The sequence below is a fragment of the Styela clava genome, chromosome 4, assembly GCF_964204865.1.
Source record: "Styela clava chromosome 4, kaStyClav1.hap1.2, whole genome shotgun sequence".
Taxonomy (NCBI): domain Eukaryota; kingdom Metazoa; phylum Chordata; class Ascidiacea; order Stolidobranchia; family Styelidae; genus Styela; species Styela clava.
This window is the reverse complement of record NC_135253.1, coordinates 17,632,826-17,650,221: the sequence shown is the minus strand read 5'-3', so window position 1 is coordinate 17,650,221 and position 17,396 is coordinate 17,632,826. Positions and strand designations below refer to the sequence as shown.

At 33.6% G+C, this 17,396-nt stretch overlaps 1 protein-coding gene across 1 annotated transcript; it reads left to right on the top strand.

The window, feature by feature from the left end:
* Positions 1-419: 419 nt before the first annotated feature.
* On the top strand, positions 420-17,191 carry LOC120326232 (pecanex-like protein 4). Its single transcript, XM_039392489.2, has 17 exons — positions 420-2,029; positions 2,195-2,297; positions 2,930-3,226; positions 3,827-4,000; positions 4,423-4,617; positions 5,029-5,328; positions 6,025-6,187; positions 6,808-7,025; positions 7,725-7,891; positions 8,657-8,832; positions 10,725-10,873; positions 11,301-11,855; positions 12,290-12,396; positions 13,419-13,748; positions 13,967-14,105; positions 15,597-15,783; positions 16,154-17,191. The coding sequence occupies exons 1-17, from the start codon at positions 1,684-1,686 to the stop codon at positions 16,412-16,414; spliced, it is 3,867 nt and encodes a 1,288-aa protein (XP_039248423.2). The 5' UTR covers positions 420-1,683; the 3' UTR covers positions 16,415-17,191.
* Positions 17,192-17,396: the final 205 nt, after the last annotated feature.

The window sequence follows — 17,396 nt, the reverse complement described above, 5'->3', positions numbered from 1 at the left end:
AAAATTTTCGGAGGGGTAGTAGCGTCAAAGGTTTAACTTTTATTTATTTTATTTCTGAATCTTGTGTGAAATCTGATTTTCTCTTTATTTTGTTATTTTTTACTTTTTCTCATCTTGCCTGCCCGTCAGACTGACTCGCTCCACTTTTATGAAAGCTGTGAATTTTGTGAAATCTGATTTTCCCTTCAAAATTTCGCCGTATTTATTTATTTTGTTATTTTTTACTTTTTTGAAACGATTCTGAATTCATCATTGTCAAATTTTCATAATCAGCGTACTTCAATTATTTTTCAAATTTATTGGGTCCTTATCGATACAGTTAGTGCTATTCATTTGAATCAAACGCCAGAGGAGATAAATTTGCGATAACGTAATCATTTTGAAGAAATACTCTTGTATGTTAGTCGTTGCTCTTGCCCACAGCATCGGCACCGGATTTTAAACGACAAAGGAATGCGTGTTTCGAAGTCGATCGTACATTATTCAAACTTTCGGTGTTGAGCGCGCAGGCAAACCACCTGGAAGTCTTTATTTGTGAATATAAAACAATCTTCAAAGTACCAGAAAAGTGTCTGATGGAAGGCGTAGCCTATTTCATGTTCGGAAATTTACTGTTTGTTGTGGTTCATGTTCTCATTGGTCATAGCAACCATAATTTGGCTGTCCGATCATTATGACAATCGAGGCGAATGAGAATTAACATTGGTATATCAAACTTATTTCAGTATTTGGATAGGTCATGTGAAACATGGTAACTGAAAAGTCTAAGGAGGCAGGTAAAACGTAGAAACAGTGACCAGTTCACGGAGAACCCGTTCTTCAGTTCTTGGACCAGTGGAATGTGATATTCCAGTATTCAGCGACTGGGCAAACCCGTTCTTGTTTTTTCTTTAATTTATGTGAAGAGTGTCATGGTAATGCCGCCCACATTCAGACATAATACTTGTGCTGCTGAATACAGTTATATTTTCTGAAATGAGGGACCTGTCTGCCTGTTGCAGTGTTGTTAGTTTGATTCAAAAAAGAACTGTTTTTGAAATAGAACTTGTAAAAGTCTGTAAGTTAACTTTTTTGAAGGACCAGAGACAGACAGATTGGACATAGGGATTAATTAATACCTATGTCAGTATGTATTGTTCTGTTTTATTGCATGGGTGACTAATTTACTTCTGTATTTTGCCATATAGCCTACTGATATAATGCTAAAACCCAATAGCAATTTCTGCCTTTTTTGAGAAGCAGCTTCGTCATAATTCTGTAAATATAAATATTACTGAACTTTCAGAAATGTAATGGCCTGACTGCAAGAGTATTTTACGTCAAATTCGCAATCAATGAAATCAAGAGCAAGCTAGGTCTAATCAAAACATGAAACTGGGGTAAATAAAAATATCTAATATTATTTGCACGACGTGTCGCCAGCGCCCAACAATTGCCCGATTACTAAATTAACAAGTCTTTTCATTCCAAATGTAAGAAGTTGCATAGCCTTGTTTATTTAGTGTACATAATCATACGAATTTTTTCTATCCTGACATCTTTTTTGTACAGATATGATTAAGTTTTTTATGTGGATAAATATAATCTATCATCGTCACATTACCAATATGCATTTTTTTCGGACAATGAAATCTTTATGATCGATATGATATAAAGGGATATCTTCCATTGGATAATCCAACAATGGCAGGATCAGATATTCCACTGTTGAATCATTACAAAAAAGAGTTTGTATATAAAAGACTCCCACAGACGTTTTTCGGTGGACTGAATCTAAAACTTGGGTATGCAGTACCGTGGTATATTTATATTTGTCAAATTCTACTCTGGTTGATGCCATTTTTTATTGGCGGAGCATTCACACTTGGTGTGGAAGTCGGTGGATTAGCTCCTTTTCATGCTTGTATAGGAAATGGATTAGTTGTTGGGATTATCACTCTTTTGCTACAAGTTGGAAGTAAAGTAATTTCGAGAGGGAGTAGTGAGATCGAAGATTCTGATAAATTTAGTTTATCTTCAGCTGCTAGTGGTGAGTTATTCTTTCTTATAGTTTATGAAAAATTTTAATGCTGCATTAGGATTTTTCACAACGTTTATTTAGTATCAGAAAAATCTCTGTTAAGAATATAGTCATTCTATTTTATGGTTTTTCATTTTGAGAATTTTACATGGGCTCTTATTTCTTTTTTGACAGTATCCTCCAAGAAGTTGAGAAGGTTACTTGCAGAAGAAGATGAAATTATATTCGAATCATGCTTGTCATCAAATACTTTCTTATTTTTGGTTCCTCCAAAGAGGTAGGTATATTGTTTTGTTCTTTTACTATTTAGGGTATTTATTCAAATTTCATGTTGAATTTTTGGTTATTATTATTAATATCTTTTATTTTTTTTTAAATATTTCTTATTGTTCTTAGCATAATCAAATAATTTCTTATGAAAAAGCAGCTCGTATTGCACTTAGCAGTGAAATATGAATTGCAATAATTTATATATTATATTCGTATCTTATTTATCAACAAATAGTTGAAAATAGCTCATAGACATTTCCTACAATACTAGCACAAGCCCAATTTCTAACTGAAACTTCTCCGTGTTGCAAACTATTGTTGTAATGACCTGAAAAATTTTGTTATTCATATTATCCACCACTCTAGTGTTATGGAATCCATTTTCGTTCTAATTCAGGAAGTAATGAAGAACTAAATAGCAGTACAAATGCAATCATATTACACCTGTTAATTCTGATCAGTTTAACCTACTGAAAATTGTTTCTCATACAAAATTATTCTGAATAGTAATAATGCTCAAAATTTAACTGGAGTGTAAATGTTTTTACTCAAGTAATAAGCCATCCTTTACCTTGATTTGAGTGAAACAGATTAATTGATTTTTCTACCATATTTAATATTATTTTATTTTGTTTTTAGGTTTTATTCGTCCATCGTCACCGCATCTTTATTATCAATTTTTGTCAATGGTTTGGGTATGTGGTATTCGCTACCTTATACCACGTTCACCACTCTATATGGTTACAACACCGTCAGTAGTATTTTCTTGTTCATATTTTGTTGGATTGTTATTTGCGTCGCCCAGTATCCTTTACTTCTTGGAAATCCTATACCTGAAACTGCTGCATATCGTTCAGTGGATTTTTATGAAACTCAAAATCTTTGGAGATCTCTCACTGTGTCATTATTTTTGATAGTCTTCTTAGTAGATATTCTGTGAGTATGTTTTTCAAATTAATAACTAATTATGAGGAAATAAATTGCTCGCATTTCTTCTATCAGTACTCCCTGTACTTTTGGGTAGTGGAAGGGGCTCATGATTTTGCGTTTGACGAACATGAATAAAAACTAATCAGCGAAACGTTAAAATTTTTATTTTCAATAAATATTATATTATTTTTTTATGTGTTTTTTAATTTTTTAATGAAATGCCAAACAAAACGATCAAACTAAAACTATAAATCACAGGTATTAGTTCCCTGGGATCCCACTTTGTATCCATATATTAGCTTCCATTAGATAACATTCTAACTTCTTCAGACAAAATAAGATATAGCTTTTCTGAACCGCGAATAAATGATGATAATTTGCGGAAAGAGATTATGTTTTCTATATTAATCCTATTTCGAAATTTATGAGTCATGTGATACTTTTTTCAAATTTATTGATTTAGTAATAACAATTTTGAGATTGCCATTACTATGCTAATATTTAACAAGTTGATTCCTTTGACACACTAAAGTGCTGTTAATCTCTTTTAATTGCTCTTGGTTGTAGAAGATTATATCTACTACAAGTATATACTTGTATTTTCAGAGTGGACTCTGCTGTTCTCACTATTGTCAACAATGTACTTCATATCGTATTTTGCACATTACCAGCACTCTGGTTACTTGGTATTATTCCACCTTTCGATGCATTATCTTTATGGTTTATGGAGCAATTTTTAACGTTTGGCCTAGGTGGATCATGCATGTCCACTGATTGGAGGTAAAATTATTATAATTCTGTGAACATCAGCATACTTTGTAACATGTGTTTTTTTTTCAATTGTCCAGAATTATGGATTTGCACTAATTTCCCACTTTAGTTGACATTCAGCCTAACAGAAACATTGCAAATTTTGATGGTTGGTATCAAAATGTTAATTTTATAGTATGAATCAAGTCTTAATTTGAACCTCGTTGATGTAACCTCATGTTGGATTGAAATCCAAATTTGTCCAAAGTTGATTTATCTTGCTCGAACTTTGGTTATGAGAGCTAGGTTTGAGTACATGACATGCCACTCTCATTCTACAACAGGGTTTCTACTCATCTGGGCTTCTCAAGTCGTTATTAATTTTTTCTTCTTGCAGTCATTTAATCTCAATTTTCTTAGTAGAATTTCTTATTTCAATTCATATATTTCAGGTTGCTTTTTATGACGATTATTTCATCTTCTGTTCTTATTGGCTTGTCATTTGCAACTTCAGCTCAAATTATCATCAGCTGTAGCGTAGCATTTGGTTATTTATTCAGCACCGACATTACCTCACTCTGTTTCAATGCAGTTTCACACTTTAGATTTATAAAAGATTTTTGTGGCAGGAAAACGAAAATAGAAGAGTGAGTATATTGTTTCTTCATGGTTTCCAAGTTGGGTACAACATGTTGTGGCTAAGTGTCGATGATCACTCTGTGTTTCTGACTAATATGTTAGACAGGATCTCAAATACAAAGTCTGAATTGAGTTTCAATAACAAACTCCTTCGTTTTCAGTGGTTATACAATTTTGCACTAGAATTGTGATTATTTGACATTTCTCATTGCTATTTTTAGAATGTTTTAAATTTTTATCAATTTTCTATCCATCATTTCGATGTTATTTAGGATTTACAAAATTCATTGATTCTTTGTGAGAGAGGGTTCTTGCAAAGCAGTGTTAGCTTGTCCTGCCCTTTTTCCAAAGTGAGAGATGTCTAAAATTTTATAATGAAATATGTGGTAACTGTTATTATTCATTCGTTACATTGTCAGGTTTAATGAAGATCATATTACTGATGCAAACTCTAATGGATTACAAGTTTCTTGGAAACAAATTGTTACTCATTCAGTCATGTTCACTCTTGTGTTTACTGGAACATTCTTAGCCCATTATTATGGGTCCTCTGTATTTGGAAATACTCGTGTAAAGTCAACATTGGAATATGTTTTTATTGGAATATTTGTTGTAACTCTGATATTTAGAGAGTTTCAAAGAGTTTATTTTTGCTTTGGGATTTTTCGGAACTGTTTTTATCCTGTTTCCACGCTATCTCAGTCGAAATTTCAGAAAAGGTTCGTTCCATTCTACCTAGGTATTTTAATGCCGTTTTTTTTTTTTCAAATTTAACAATATAATATTGAATTGACTTCTCATATTTTGCAATTGTTTTTATAGAATGATTGTTCTATTGAAATTGTGGACGATGGCCTAGCAGGTTAAGCATTAGACTCAAGTGTATTGGCATAGTAGATAACGCATCTAGGGTTCAAATCCCATGCCCCCCACTTCACTCATGGTATAATAAATTGGTTAGGCGATGCCAAACTAGACAGAGAACAACCCTTATAAATAATAGTAGCCCCATACATATTGTTAGATTACAGTGGATTCATGGTCGGCTATTATAAGACCTTCCTCCAAGCACAAGTCTAGCATAAGCACAAGTGGATAAGCATCGGTATTGAAAAATCTGTTATGTATGGGGTACTACTGTAGTGTGTGTACCAGGTTAAGGTTAGGCCATAATTTTATTCCGATTCTTCTTAATTCAGTTATTTTACGAGTTCGGGGATTGTCCGGGTTAGCCAAGTGAATATACCCCCTGCCCATAGGCTTCTGTCCCTTAACACAACTTGATGTAAAATAGGCGAACAAAATTAGTTATCTACATGTTGGTACACTCACTTCTGGAGTGCCAGGTATATATAGTATGGGTATTTTTAAGTTAATGGCGACTTGTCTTTATATTTTTTTCTGTTCGTTTTCAGGAAAAAACTTCTATCTGTGCTGGGAATAATTCATGGAATATTTCTTTATATAATTTTTCCTATATCATCTTCTATTTATTTGTCATTCTTCATATTTTCAACTTCAACAACATCATTTCCTTCTTTTGAAGTAGCATTGGGATGTATACATGGAATGAGATTTGTAAGTACTACTATAATTCAAACTATATAATGTTTGTTATGGGTCAATGTAGTATGGTCTTGTAATTTACACTTTTTCATGCTAACATAGTATTTAATAATAGTATATTGTAATAGACAAATAGTAGAATATTTTGACAATGTTGTGCACTGAAGACAAAGTAATATGGTCTAGATCTAATTGTCGTTTATTCAGTCTCTTAAGAGTAAAATAACTCTTTAAATTAAAGAGTTATTGAAATCTAGCCTTGTTTATTAAATAGTTAGGCATATTAAACCGAATTTAGAAGCATTGCTTGTATGTGTAGCCTAACTAGCTTTAGGACCATGATTGCTGGTATTTCATAGAGAGCCCATTGAATTGCTGAAATAATTTTGCTAGTATATACCAAACCAGATTTAAATGTAATATCTAAAACATATATTGGAATTCTCAAACTTCATAAATACTGAAGTTATTTCTGGTTTGTTTTGAGTTTAATATTATCATAATAGCAACTGAGAAGTACTTCGTATTACGATTCTGTTTGGCTGACGTCATGTTTAATTTTGTGGTTTATCTCATTGTTATCACATAGTTACTATCAATAAATAGACTACAGTGTTGATTTCTTTTGACAGGTGTGGCAACGTCCTGGGAATGCTTTGTTTTCATTTGCCATTCTTTCTATTCTAAATTTAATCTCTGACTTGAACTCAACAACATGGGGAACACTTTTTATGGGAACGCAACTGATTATATTGGATATATGTAGAGATAGGTTTTTCCAATTTCTGGATAATTTATGGTTTGCTCTCACTCTCATGGTGACTTCGTGGACTGATAAAAAACAAAGAAGGTTCGAAGCAATTTATCATTCTTTACAACTCATACACAATTATCGATATTCGAAAATTTTTTTCGAAAAAATTTCAATTTTTAGCTATTAAATTGTACTAGTATAAATTTTTGATTTCAAGAATAAGTTAAAATAGTTTTATTTAAAAAAAATTGCTGTTTTAAGAAGTTTATCATCTTAAAGTATAATCAAAACACCTTCATTAAGTATTTGAAAACTAAGAATATTTTCAAAATATGACCTCTATAATGTTCTTTGATGAACATTACCTACTTTAGGATATATTTGGAATTTCATATTAAAAAAATATAATTCAAGAATGCATTTAGTATATTGGATTATTCGGTTTTGGCCATCCCTGACTTGGTTGCGTGTTTCAATTAGTTGATTTTTCTTAATAAGGGGTCTAAAATGTGTTTCAATCTACAAAAAATTACTTTGCTTGTTACAAACATTTTTTTTTTAATTTAAAAGGGGAGTTTCGACCCTCACCCAGCCTCACCCACTGACTACGCTCATGACCCACCTGTTCACAAAATTATGTAGAAATGAAATTAACTTAATAATCTATTCTTACTATTGTATTCTAGGTGTTAATCATAGTTAATTTCATTACTCACTGATCATTTGTTACTTTTCAGAATGTTTCAGACGAGACTCGAACCCACTGTTTTAAAATCTATGTTTTCATTGTTTCAGGTCAATGACGATTCCACTCATTTGCCTCAACATTATATTTTTTCCTTTCACATTAGCAATAATTGGAATTGCTTCTGTGTTATCTGCTCCTCTTTTACCACTATTCACTCTGCCTTTATTTACCATTGGATTCCCAAGACCAAGCAAATTTTGGGCTTCTCAACCAGGTATGGATTTATCAGTGTATTTTATTTGTATTTATGTGAAGGTTTCGGTACATAGTCACAAGTACTATTTGGCAACTTGAAATTTGTTTCTTTAAAACGAAAAAACGGCGATTTTGCCCTCTTTATTAATTAAACACGAAAAATGGAAATTCCGTAGGGCCCCACAGTTTTCGCAAAAGAGTGGGCGCTCATAAGAAACACTGGCACATACTTTATATATTGAAATTATCCTGATAAGCACTCAATAGTATATAATGCCAAGCATGAATTTTCCCACTGGTTGTATATATAAGGTTGTTTGTTTGTAAACTTAACAAATTTGATTAATTACACACCTGAACAATGGCCAACACTCATATCATATAGTCGTGTTTATTGTAATTCCTTGGTGTTTCATTTTCTTTTGGTATGTTTCATAACACATTCAGTCAGTTTTAAGCTTATTTTGGGGTTTAGTTTGCTTCCCAGATTCTTCACTTGTTTTGCTGTTTTCACGGTGACACAAACAATTTTCACCGGTCAACAGAGTGTTTTGTTAAGTTAAAAATTCAACTGAATCTACATGTACGTTGAAAGATTATATGCTAGATTTTCACCATTCCTACAGGCTACATCATTTAAAATGTTCAACAATGGGTCTAATAAAATTTGTTTATCAAGCCATCTAGTTCCCAATTTAAATATTTAATAATATTATACTTAATAAAAAAGTATTGTTTTTTTTGAGTATTCAACTAATTTTTACTTGTTCTATGCTTTATTCAGGGTCAGCTCAGGCGAACATTTGTCCCGACACGATCTATTATCAGCAAATGGTTGAACCTGTTTGTAAATGGTTTTCATCAGAAGTTGGACTAGGAATAGTATCAGCACAAGCTTCTTCTTCCTCTCTACCTTCCTTTTATATTGCAAGATCTCAAGACAGAACATTATGGATACAGGTATTGGATAGTGTATAATAATGTTCCTTCCATTAAACGAATAATAATTCTGTTGATTCGTCTATTTGAATTTTTATTCGGAAGGTGTTCAAGGATGTATTAGTATGTATCGTATGCGTGATGTAAGTATGAAATTGTGATATATGTAATATGGAAAATTTACGATTTAATTGCAGGGCTGTGCAATTTTTTACTCAGACATAGTACCGAGTAACAGATTAAACTATCTTGTAAACTCGTTTTGCGGGCCACACAATTTTTCTTTGTGGGCCGCATTTGGCCCCTGGGGCGCAGGTTGCACACCCCTGATTTAATGGAACAATTAGCACAGCCACTTTGTGTCCAGTATAGACAATAAATTTAAGAAACACCTGTTACTTGTTCTTGGGTGTTTCATACAAATGTATTCATTGTTCCATGTATACCATTACATACTTACATTCTTGCATACCACCCCACCTGTAGTATCGTAGCATAGATCAAAGTATATAACATTGTATAGTATCATGTTTCATAATGTTGCCAACACATACTCATTTGTAAGGTTTCTTTGATATTGGATAGATTAGATACATTTTACAACATTGCTATGGTCGGGGGTGGGCTACATCTTGATATCTGTGTGTCATTAGCATAATAAGAACAATTTAAAAGCTTGCAGTGTTTATATATTATTCCTATAAAAGGTGTTTATTACACATGCTCTGAGCAAGGCTCTGTATAAGCAGCTACTTAGAAAAAAGAGCTGTGGAGTTTGGAAAACTTCCCAATTACTCACTCCCTGGGTGGGATGATAGGCTGGTACTCCCGTAGTGTATGTACCAGGTTAGGGTTAGGCCATAATGTTATACCAATTTTCCTTATTTTAGTTCTATTACTGTTTGTGTTGTTACAAGTGAATATACCTCCTGCCCATAGACTTTCGTCCGTTTACACAACTTGATGTAAAGTTGGCGAACAAAATTAGTTATCTTCATATTGGTACACACACTTTTGGGGCGTCGATGGGCTTGGCCCATAAGTGCTTAAGTTTGACATTTTTTATCTATGATGCTAACCAGTTGAGATCACACTGTAACCATAATGCTGTTGTTGATATTTGTCATCATTTTCTTGTAGACAGGTTTATCATTCCAAATTCAGTTTTATATACCGGTAATAAGGAACTTTGTTATCAATTAGTTATTTAACTTATTTATATTGTTTTGAGTCACCTATTTCACCTGTTTAGTATGGTATTGTTTATTCCATCGAATTCAGATTTTGTGAGTCTATTCATTTCATTTCATAGGCTACATATCTGTATTATATAAAGTTCAAGACTGAAATTGTATTCATGAGTATTGATAACCTTTTTATCGAAAAGCCATTCATGAATTATTCAATCCGCTGTGTGGCTATATTCTTAGTACAGTTATTGATATGTCATTTAAGTTCACATGCTCAATTGTTTCTTATGTAATATTCATGCCGAAAGAATTTATTATAATTAATAAATTATGGACTATAACAGGTCAAGACAAATTACAGATTATTAATTTCAGCAATAATAAAATATTATTTGAAAAACAATTCTGACTTCTTGTTTGCTATGTTTTAACTGGTCGGTGGAAATTATGACACATGCCATAAGAAACTCATTTGGATAGCGAAAAATTATTGTATTTAAGCCCTCAGTTATCATCATTGGGAAGTTTGAAAGAAAATTTTGGCTTCAGACTATGGAGAATTCAGATTTTGGGCCTGACTCTCAATACCGAGAACTTCGAAAATACAACTCTGAATCCTATCTGGCTAATATCAATAACTAGCAAGCTCAGATCCCACAGTCCCATTTTTTTTTGTTGTTATGCAGAACACTAAATAGTTTATTTTTTTGCATTCAATTGCAGGTACTCGAATCTGGCTGTGGTTACGTTTCTTTTTCCATGAAGGGATTGGAATTGCAAGAAACCTCTTGTCATGCACTGGAAGCTACAAGACTTGATGATGCTTTTGATATTGCGTTTGAAAAAACTGAGCTGGATTTACGATGCTTGAGGTATGAATGATTGATGAATATTGTGTCATTGAAAATACATTGGCTATGTATAACTTTGATATATGCAGCTTTAGTTTGTGATATAAAATGTAAATTTCATTATTTTCGATCGTCATTTCTTGTTTGTAATTTTGACGTTTTTTCTAACTATGATGCAATTTAAGTGAAAGTCTTAGATTCAAACACCGTTATGTTCATTGAGAACGCCAAACCTATTTAAATCATGATGGAAAAAATTGTTGGTTAATATTAATTCAGACTATAAATAATTCAATAATTCAACCAACCTACGTTTGGTTGTTCTTAACAGAAATATGAAATAACATAATTATAGCGTTATAGCATATATATATCAAATAATAAATTTTCCAAAATAAAAATATACTTTTTGCACACACTGCTAAGTTGATAAATTATTGGTTTTCAGAACCAACCAGTACGTTGGAACCAGTTCAGTCACACCAGTTGATTCAGCGTTTATCGACAGTCATTCCGACGCTAAAAACTCGTTGCGTGGAATTATTGACCACCCAGATACAATGAAACAACTCAGAGCTGACTTTCTAAAAAGTCTCTCTTGGATTATAGTACAACACATCATTTCAAATAACAAGAAAACGGGTGCAACTGAAAACAACAAAAATAAACCATCTGAAAACCAAAACAACTCTGAAAAAGACATTTTGCTTATATCTAATAAACCTCATGAATTAAGCGTCCAAAATTTGAAAAAACCAGCAACGTTGAATAATTTTTCCCACCCAAATTCTGTTGTTGAAAGTGATGTAGGAGATGCTCGATCAGTGGTTGTCCACTCTATAAGGTCAGATTCTTTGGTCAGTTTTACATCCATCTTAACGTCCGATGATGAACGCCCATTAAGTAGAACAAGAGGAAGCAAAAAGAATTTGAAAAATGGAAAAACAATGGAAATGAAACAAAGAAAAAGTGGAATCGGAGGAAGGCAAGGATCTAGTAAAAAGTATGAAAATATACATGTTCACTCATTTAAATAGTTTGTTTTCTTCAAAGTCTTTCCAATTTGTTTCAAATTCAGTAGTAGATCACAATTCTGTTGCAGAAACTGCGGGAATAGCTTCACTTTCAGGCCTATAAAATCTTAGAGAAAAGTTATTTCATTCAACTAAATTAATTAGTTACTGATCATCGATAATAATCAATGATTAAAATAATTAAAATGATTACAATCATTGAATACATCCAAGTGTTCTTGCGGTTCATTATGTGGCCTTGTGTGAGTGTGGAACATGTTGGAATTTGCAGTTACGTTTTTGAGACTTTGAAATTGAAATTGTGAAATAAACTACTTAACTAAACAAAAATCTGTCTTGCTTTGAGTAGATAGCATTTACCGGTACTATTTTGCTCTGAATTATCTTGAACTTTTTATTATAGAATTCAAAATAACAAATCCAGTGATAATGATGAATGGGACATTGACAGTATTTTATCTGATTCTGGTTACGGACTTCCTGCTATTGATGCAGACAAGAAGAAAATGAGTGAGTTTGACTTTTATCAACTTCTAGCTTATTTCTTTAAAGCATAATGTGTATTTATATTCACCAGTAAATCTACTGAACTATTTTTATTCCTATTCCAATCTTTTCTGTTCTTCATTTCAATGCAATGTTTTTGCAAGACTTGAAAAATTATAGTGCTAGCAGTAGCATTGTTACATCAAACATCAATGTGATATTTCATGTCCAAATGCCCTAACTTTTGTTTAGGACTGGTTTTCAGTTTTTCTGTTAATTTGGTGAAACATCTGTGCTAAGATAGGAGGATAGGATAGGATTCACATATTTATCCAGGGTGAAAGGAAAGCCGATAAGACGGCTTATCCATATGGCGTACCACGGCCTCTCGTCCGGTTACCATTCCAAGTCGAGTATGGGATTAGTTATATTGTTTGTTTTCGGAAGCATGGACTTTGTGGTGGAGGAAGCCGTAACCGACCAGCGGTTACGTGAACCACCCAACGACGGCGAGGAGTCCAGCAATCCTCTCGCACATAACCACCTCTGCATATATCTGCTATATCTGTATCTGAATAGTATCAATCATTTATCTACGATATGTTAATAAAACTGCTCTAATTCTTGGGTCCTGGAATAGTAGTATAGTAATGGTCATTATTTCACAGCATATATCAGGTGTGGGCAAGGTTTTGTACCAGGGGCCAAAAATTTTGCCACCTGGACTGGCGGGCCATGTGAGTGTGACGTAAAAAGTTGCATTTTATGAACAATATTAACAGTCTTACAAAAGTAAATGCGGGAAACTAAATTTAATCGCAGTCTCAACAAATTCCTTGAGCAATTTTTCAGCTAAAACATCAAAATTTGGTTTTAGTAGGGTTGGGGCAGCATCAGGTGTGCCAAAATGAACTACCCAACGGGCCGGATTTGGCCCGCAGGCTGTAGTGTGCCCATGTCAGGCATATATGATCATAATTGTCAATACTGGTTTATAGAGATACGTTATCCTTTACATTTCATATAACCTAAATTTTTTTATTCAGAAAACACACCTGTGGTTATGAGCGGTTCAGCTTTTGGGCATAACATGGATAGTGGATTGAGTGAATCATATGTACAGTTATATGATGAAAAAACTATACAGAACGACAATAATAAACTATTTTTTAAACTAATTCCATCGAAGTGGAATGAAATACCAATCTCCTCTGACGATATCACAGATCCAATGAGAATTTTAGATTCAAAATGGTTGGAACATTGTTTGAAATCATCAGTAGAAAAGTATGGAAGTGAAATCTCTGTCACTCCTGCTATTGTATCTTCGTTGGCGAAGTTGATTACTTCTTGTGATGCCATTGTCAATATGATGGGTGAGATGAAATTTAGTTTTTTATAGTTCATTTTATGTGTTTAAGGATGTAGAGTCGAAATGATCATTCTTTTCATTGATATTTGAGTATTTTGAAAAACTACCAGAGCTCTGGTCAGAAATTTAAATTTGTATGTGTTGGTAACTGAGTCTTCTAGTTCTTCTGAGTCTTGGGGAGAATCAATTTCAAAATTTTCAACAAAAGCTTGTTTATTGCAGGTGTTCCTGGTAAAAACTCTTCTCTGCTCGGTACAGAACATATGCAACAAGTTTATTACGATAAAATTCCTTGGTCTCCTGCACTGGATTGGTTAAAAGCTAGAAAAGATCTTCATGATATTGTTATCACAGCTTACAGGTCGGTGAATGCTGTGTGTGTGTTCTTAATTGATGTAAAAATAATATATAAAGTATCTGCCTACCGTCTTTTTTTTTATTATCATAAAAATTAACTGGGTCTCCATGATCTCCTCTAGTGTTTAGTGCATGCCGCTTAACTATATAGGGCGCCATAGGGTGAATATCTTGACTCTGTGCATATTGGTTGTTACTTACCTGAAGCCAATTACTGTTGTTAGAGCATTTTTTCTAACTATGTCAGTGTCAAAAGTTGAAAATCCCGAGTTTGAATTTGTGAACAGCATCTCAGCTAGGTTGTAAAAAAATTAGGCTTGCTGTAAGCCGCAGTTTCTCTAAAACATAGTAACATGTTACATAATGGTCATTGGTTGGATAGAGCAGGGGTCGGGAACCTTTTTCGTCAAGAGAGCCATAATAGGTACATATTTTCAACTGCATTTTCGTGCGAGCCATAGCATTTCGTCATTTAATCAGGCCCGAAATTATTACTCAAAAGTCAATACATACAAAGGCAATATACATTTAATGTGACTTCTGATACTGCATGTTGTCGCTGCGTGCCTTGAACGGCATGCTCACGTGCAGTACAATTTGAAATCTACGGTACTCGTCATCCTTCTTTCGTTTAGGCATCTCTGTAGTATTTTAAAAAATATATTTGCTGGGGCTCCCGAAGTATGCGAACCAAGATGGCGGACATCGGAATGTAATATGTGTACTAGGTTAGGGTTAGGCCATAATTTTAGGTATAAATACTACGGGAGGCTCTTGGCTAGTCTTCGAACTGATAATAGGACTAAAATAAGGAAAATTGGAAAAAAGTTATGGCCTAACCCTAACCTGTTACCCATGTTACATTCCGATGTCCGCCATCTTGGTTCGCATACTTCGGGAGCACCTATTTGCTAGTTCGATTTAAATATGACAAATACTGTAACTAGTAAGTACAAACGGACGAAAGGCTTTATTCTATTGCTGCCAACTCGATCGCTTTGTGTTGTCACAGAATATGTTCCAGAATCTCCTAGTTTTGTCACAATTTCTGGTAATTCTCTTAGATAACATAGACATGTGCTGGGCGCGCATCTCAAACGTATTGGCAATCTTTTTGCTGCCAAATTTAGCTATGAAAGAGTTTGAAATCTCGCAACAAGAGAAATCTTAGCCTTAAAATACTAGATTTCTCTGGGAGCCGTATGCCGTCACCAAAGGAGCCATATATGGCTCATGAGCCATGGGTTCCCGACCTTTGGTCTAGACTTAGAGCCTCCTTCTTTGTTAGTGCATTGTATGTATGTATGTTTATTCGTCTCGTAAAAGCAATATAAAAGAGTAAGTACTTATAAATACTGAATTATACCTGACTTTGTCAGTATTGTAAGTTAAAGATCTCGAGTTGAAACCTTGTGCCCACCAACTCTTCTGTATTCACCAACTCGTGAACTTTGAATTGAGAACTAATGATTCAATATTTTGTTATAATTATCAGATATGCAGTCAAGCTCATGTATGATCAAGTTAGTTTGGGACCAGCTGAAAGTAATGATGAACTATCTGAATATTTCACTGAATATGATGACGAATGGTTTATTGGAATCGAATCTGATCCTAAATGGAGGAAAGGATTGGTTGACGGAACTTCTCACTTGTTTGCACTTTGTCATAATTCTGTGAAGGTAAATAACCAAAACTAATTTGTGGTGGTGGAATTTTGTGCATTCAACTTGAAGCAACATGTTATTGGACATGTCTGGAAATTTCGCCGCATGAAAAATCGTCGCGAGAGAGTTTGATATAAAACAAGTATATCTGATAAAAACAGTTAGCTTGCAGCGTCAACATAGTTATCTTCAATGCTGTTCTAACCGCACGGCCATCGCTATTCCAGATGAGCAAATCTATATTGCTGTTAATGGTGTTGTAATCACTAACCAAGCAATGACTTCACAAACTTCTATCTATGGTACATCAAGAAGCTCGATAATTCTCGTAATATTTCCAAATCTCTTTCTAGTTAATGCTAATAATATTTACTTGTTAATGCAGAAAGAACTTAGCGTCCGAACACTCACAAAGCAATCTGTATCAATGCACCTCGGTCGTGTAAATCCAGCAGCTGTCCGAGGAATATGGTCAAATTTTGCTCTAGAGATGATTTACGCAACAAACGACGATGAGGAACGATACAGTATACAAGCACATCAAGCATTATTAAGAAATCTAATAGTTCAGACCTCCGACCCTCCTCTAGGATATCCCATATTTTCGTCCAAACCTTTGAATACATCAACTCTCCCGTTGAAATGACGAACTTCAGGGTTTCGATTTAGGGAAGTGGTTATCAATCCAGGGCCTGTGAGCTTTGCATGTAGAGGTGAAAAAACAAAATAGCAAAAAGAATGTAGGCCCTGGTGGTTTACCTTGCAATAGGCGGAAATTCTAGGACAACTCTATAAACCAGTATTTAGGGAAACTAAATCTTATTCTTAAGAACAAATATTAATCCACTTGTAACTTATTGACATTGTTTACGATTATCCATAAAGGAAAAAGTTTCTGACAGGAAAAATTTTATATTATTCACCTCCAGAGTATTTTTTGTGTTCAGTTTCGTTTATAACAATATTATTTCGACTGGTTTTGTTAAAAGGAATCCAACTTTCAGGCAAATCATCGAAATTGTCCATGGCACTGAAAATATTAGACCACTGATCTAAGGATTTTAACTGAGGCTGAGAACTAAACAAATAGGCCCGTATGTGAAACTTATCACCGACTGCTAATACAGAGCACAGCTAGGAGTGAAAATGTAAGAAAAATTTCTGTCCTGTTTTGGGAAGTTTTTTAAAATTATTCATATAATAACATTTAATAGCAGTATTATTTCGTATAAACTCAGTTGACAGTTATAGATTGAGCCAATGCCTTCTGATATACAATAGATATCACCCTGACAAGAAAGTTAATTCTTGATGTGTTCCGTTTTCATTGAACCCTACAATTGCACTTTTTGTTACCTATTTTACCCAAACGGTACAACATAGTATTTTATATTTATAAATTATTTTTCTATGAATTTTTTTACCGAATTTGTAGTAATACAGAGTTAGTTATATTATATATATTTGTGTCATACTTTTATTTTGGCTACTCCGCATTGAAACGTGGAGTTGTAGGCTTGTTATTGGCCCAAAAAGGTTATGGCGTCGTCTGCTATTTCGACTCGTTGCAAAATGGAGATGAAATACAAAATAGACAATTTAAACTTTCAGTACTCGAGGGGGTAAAA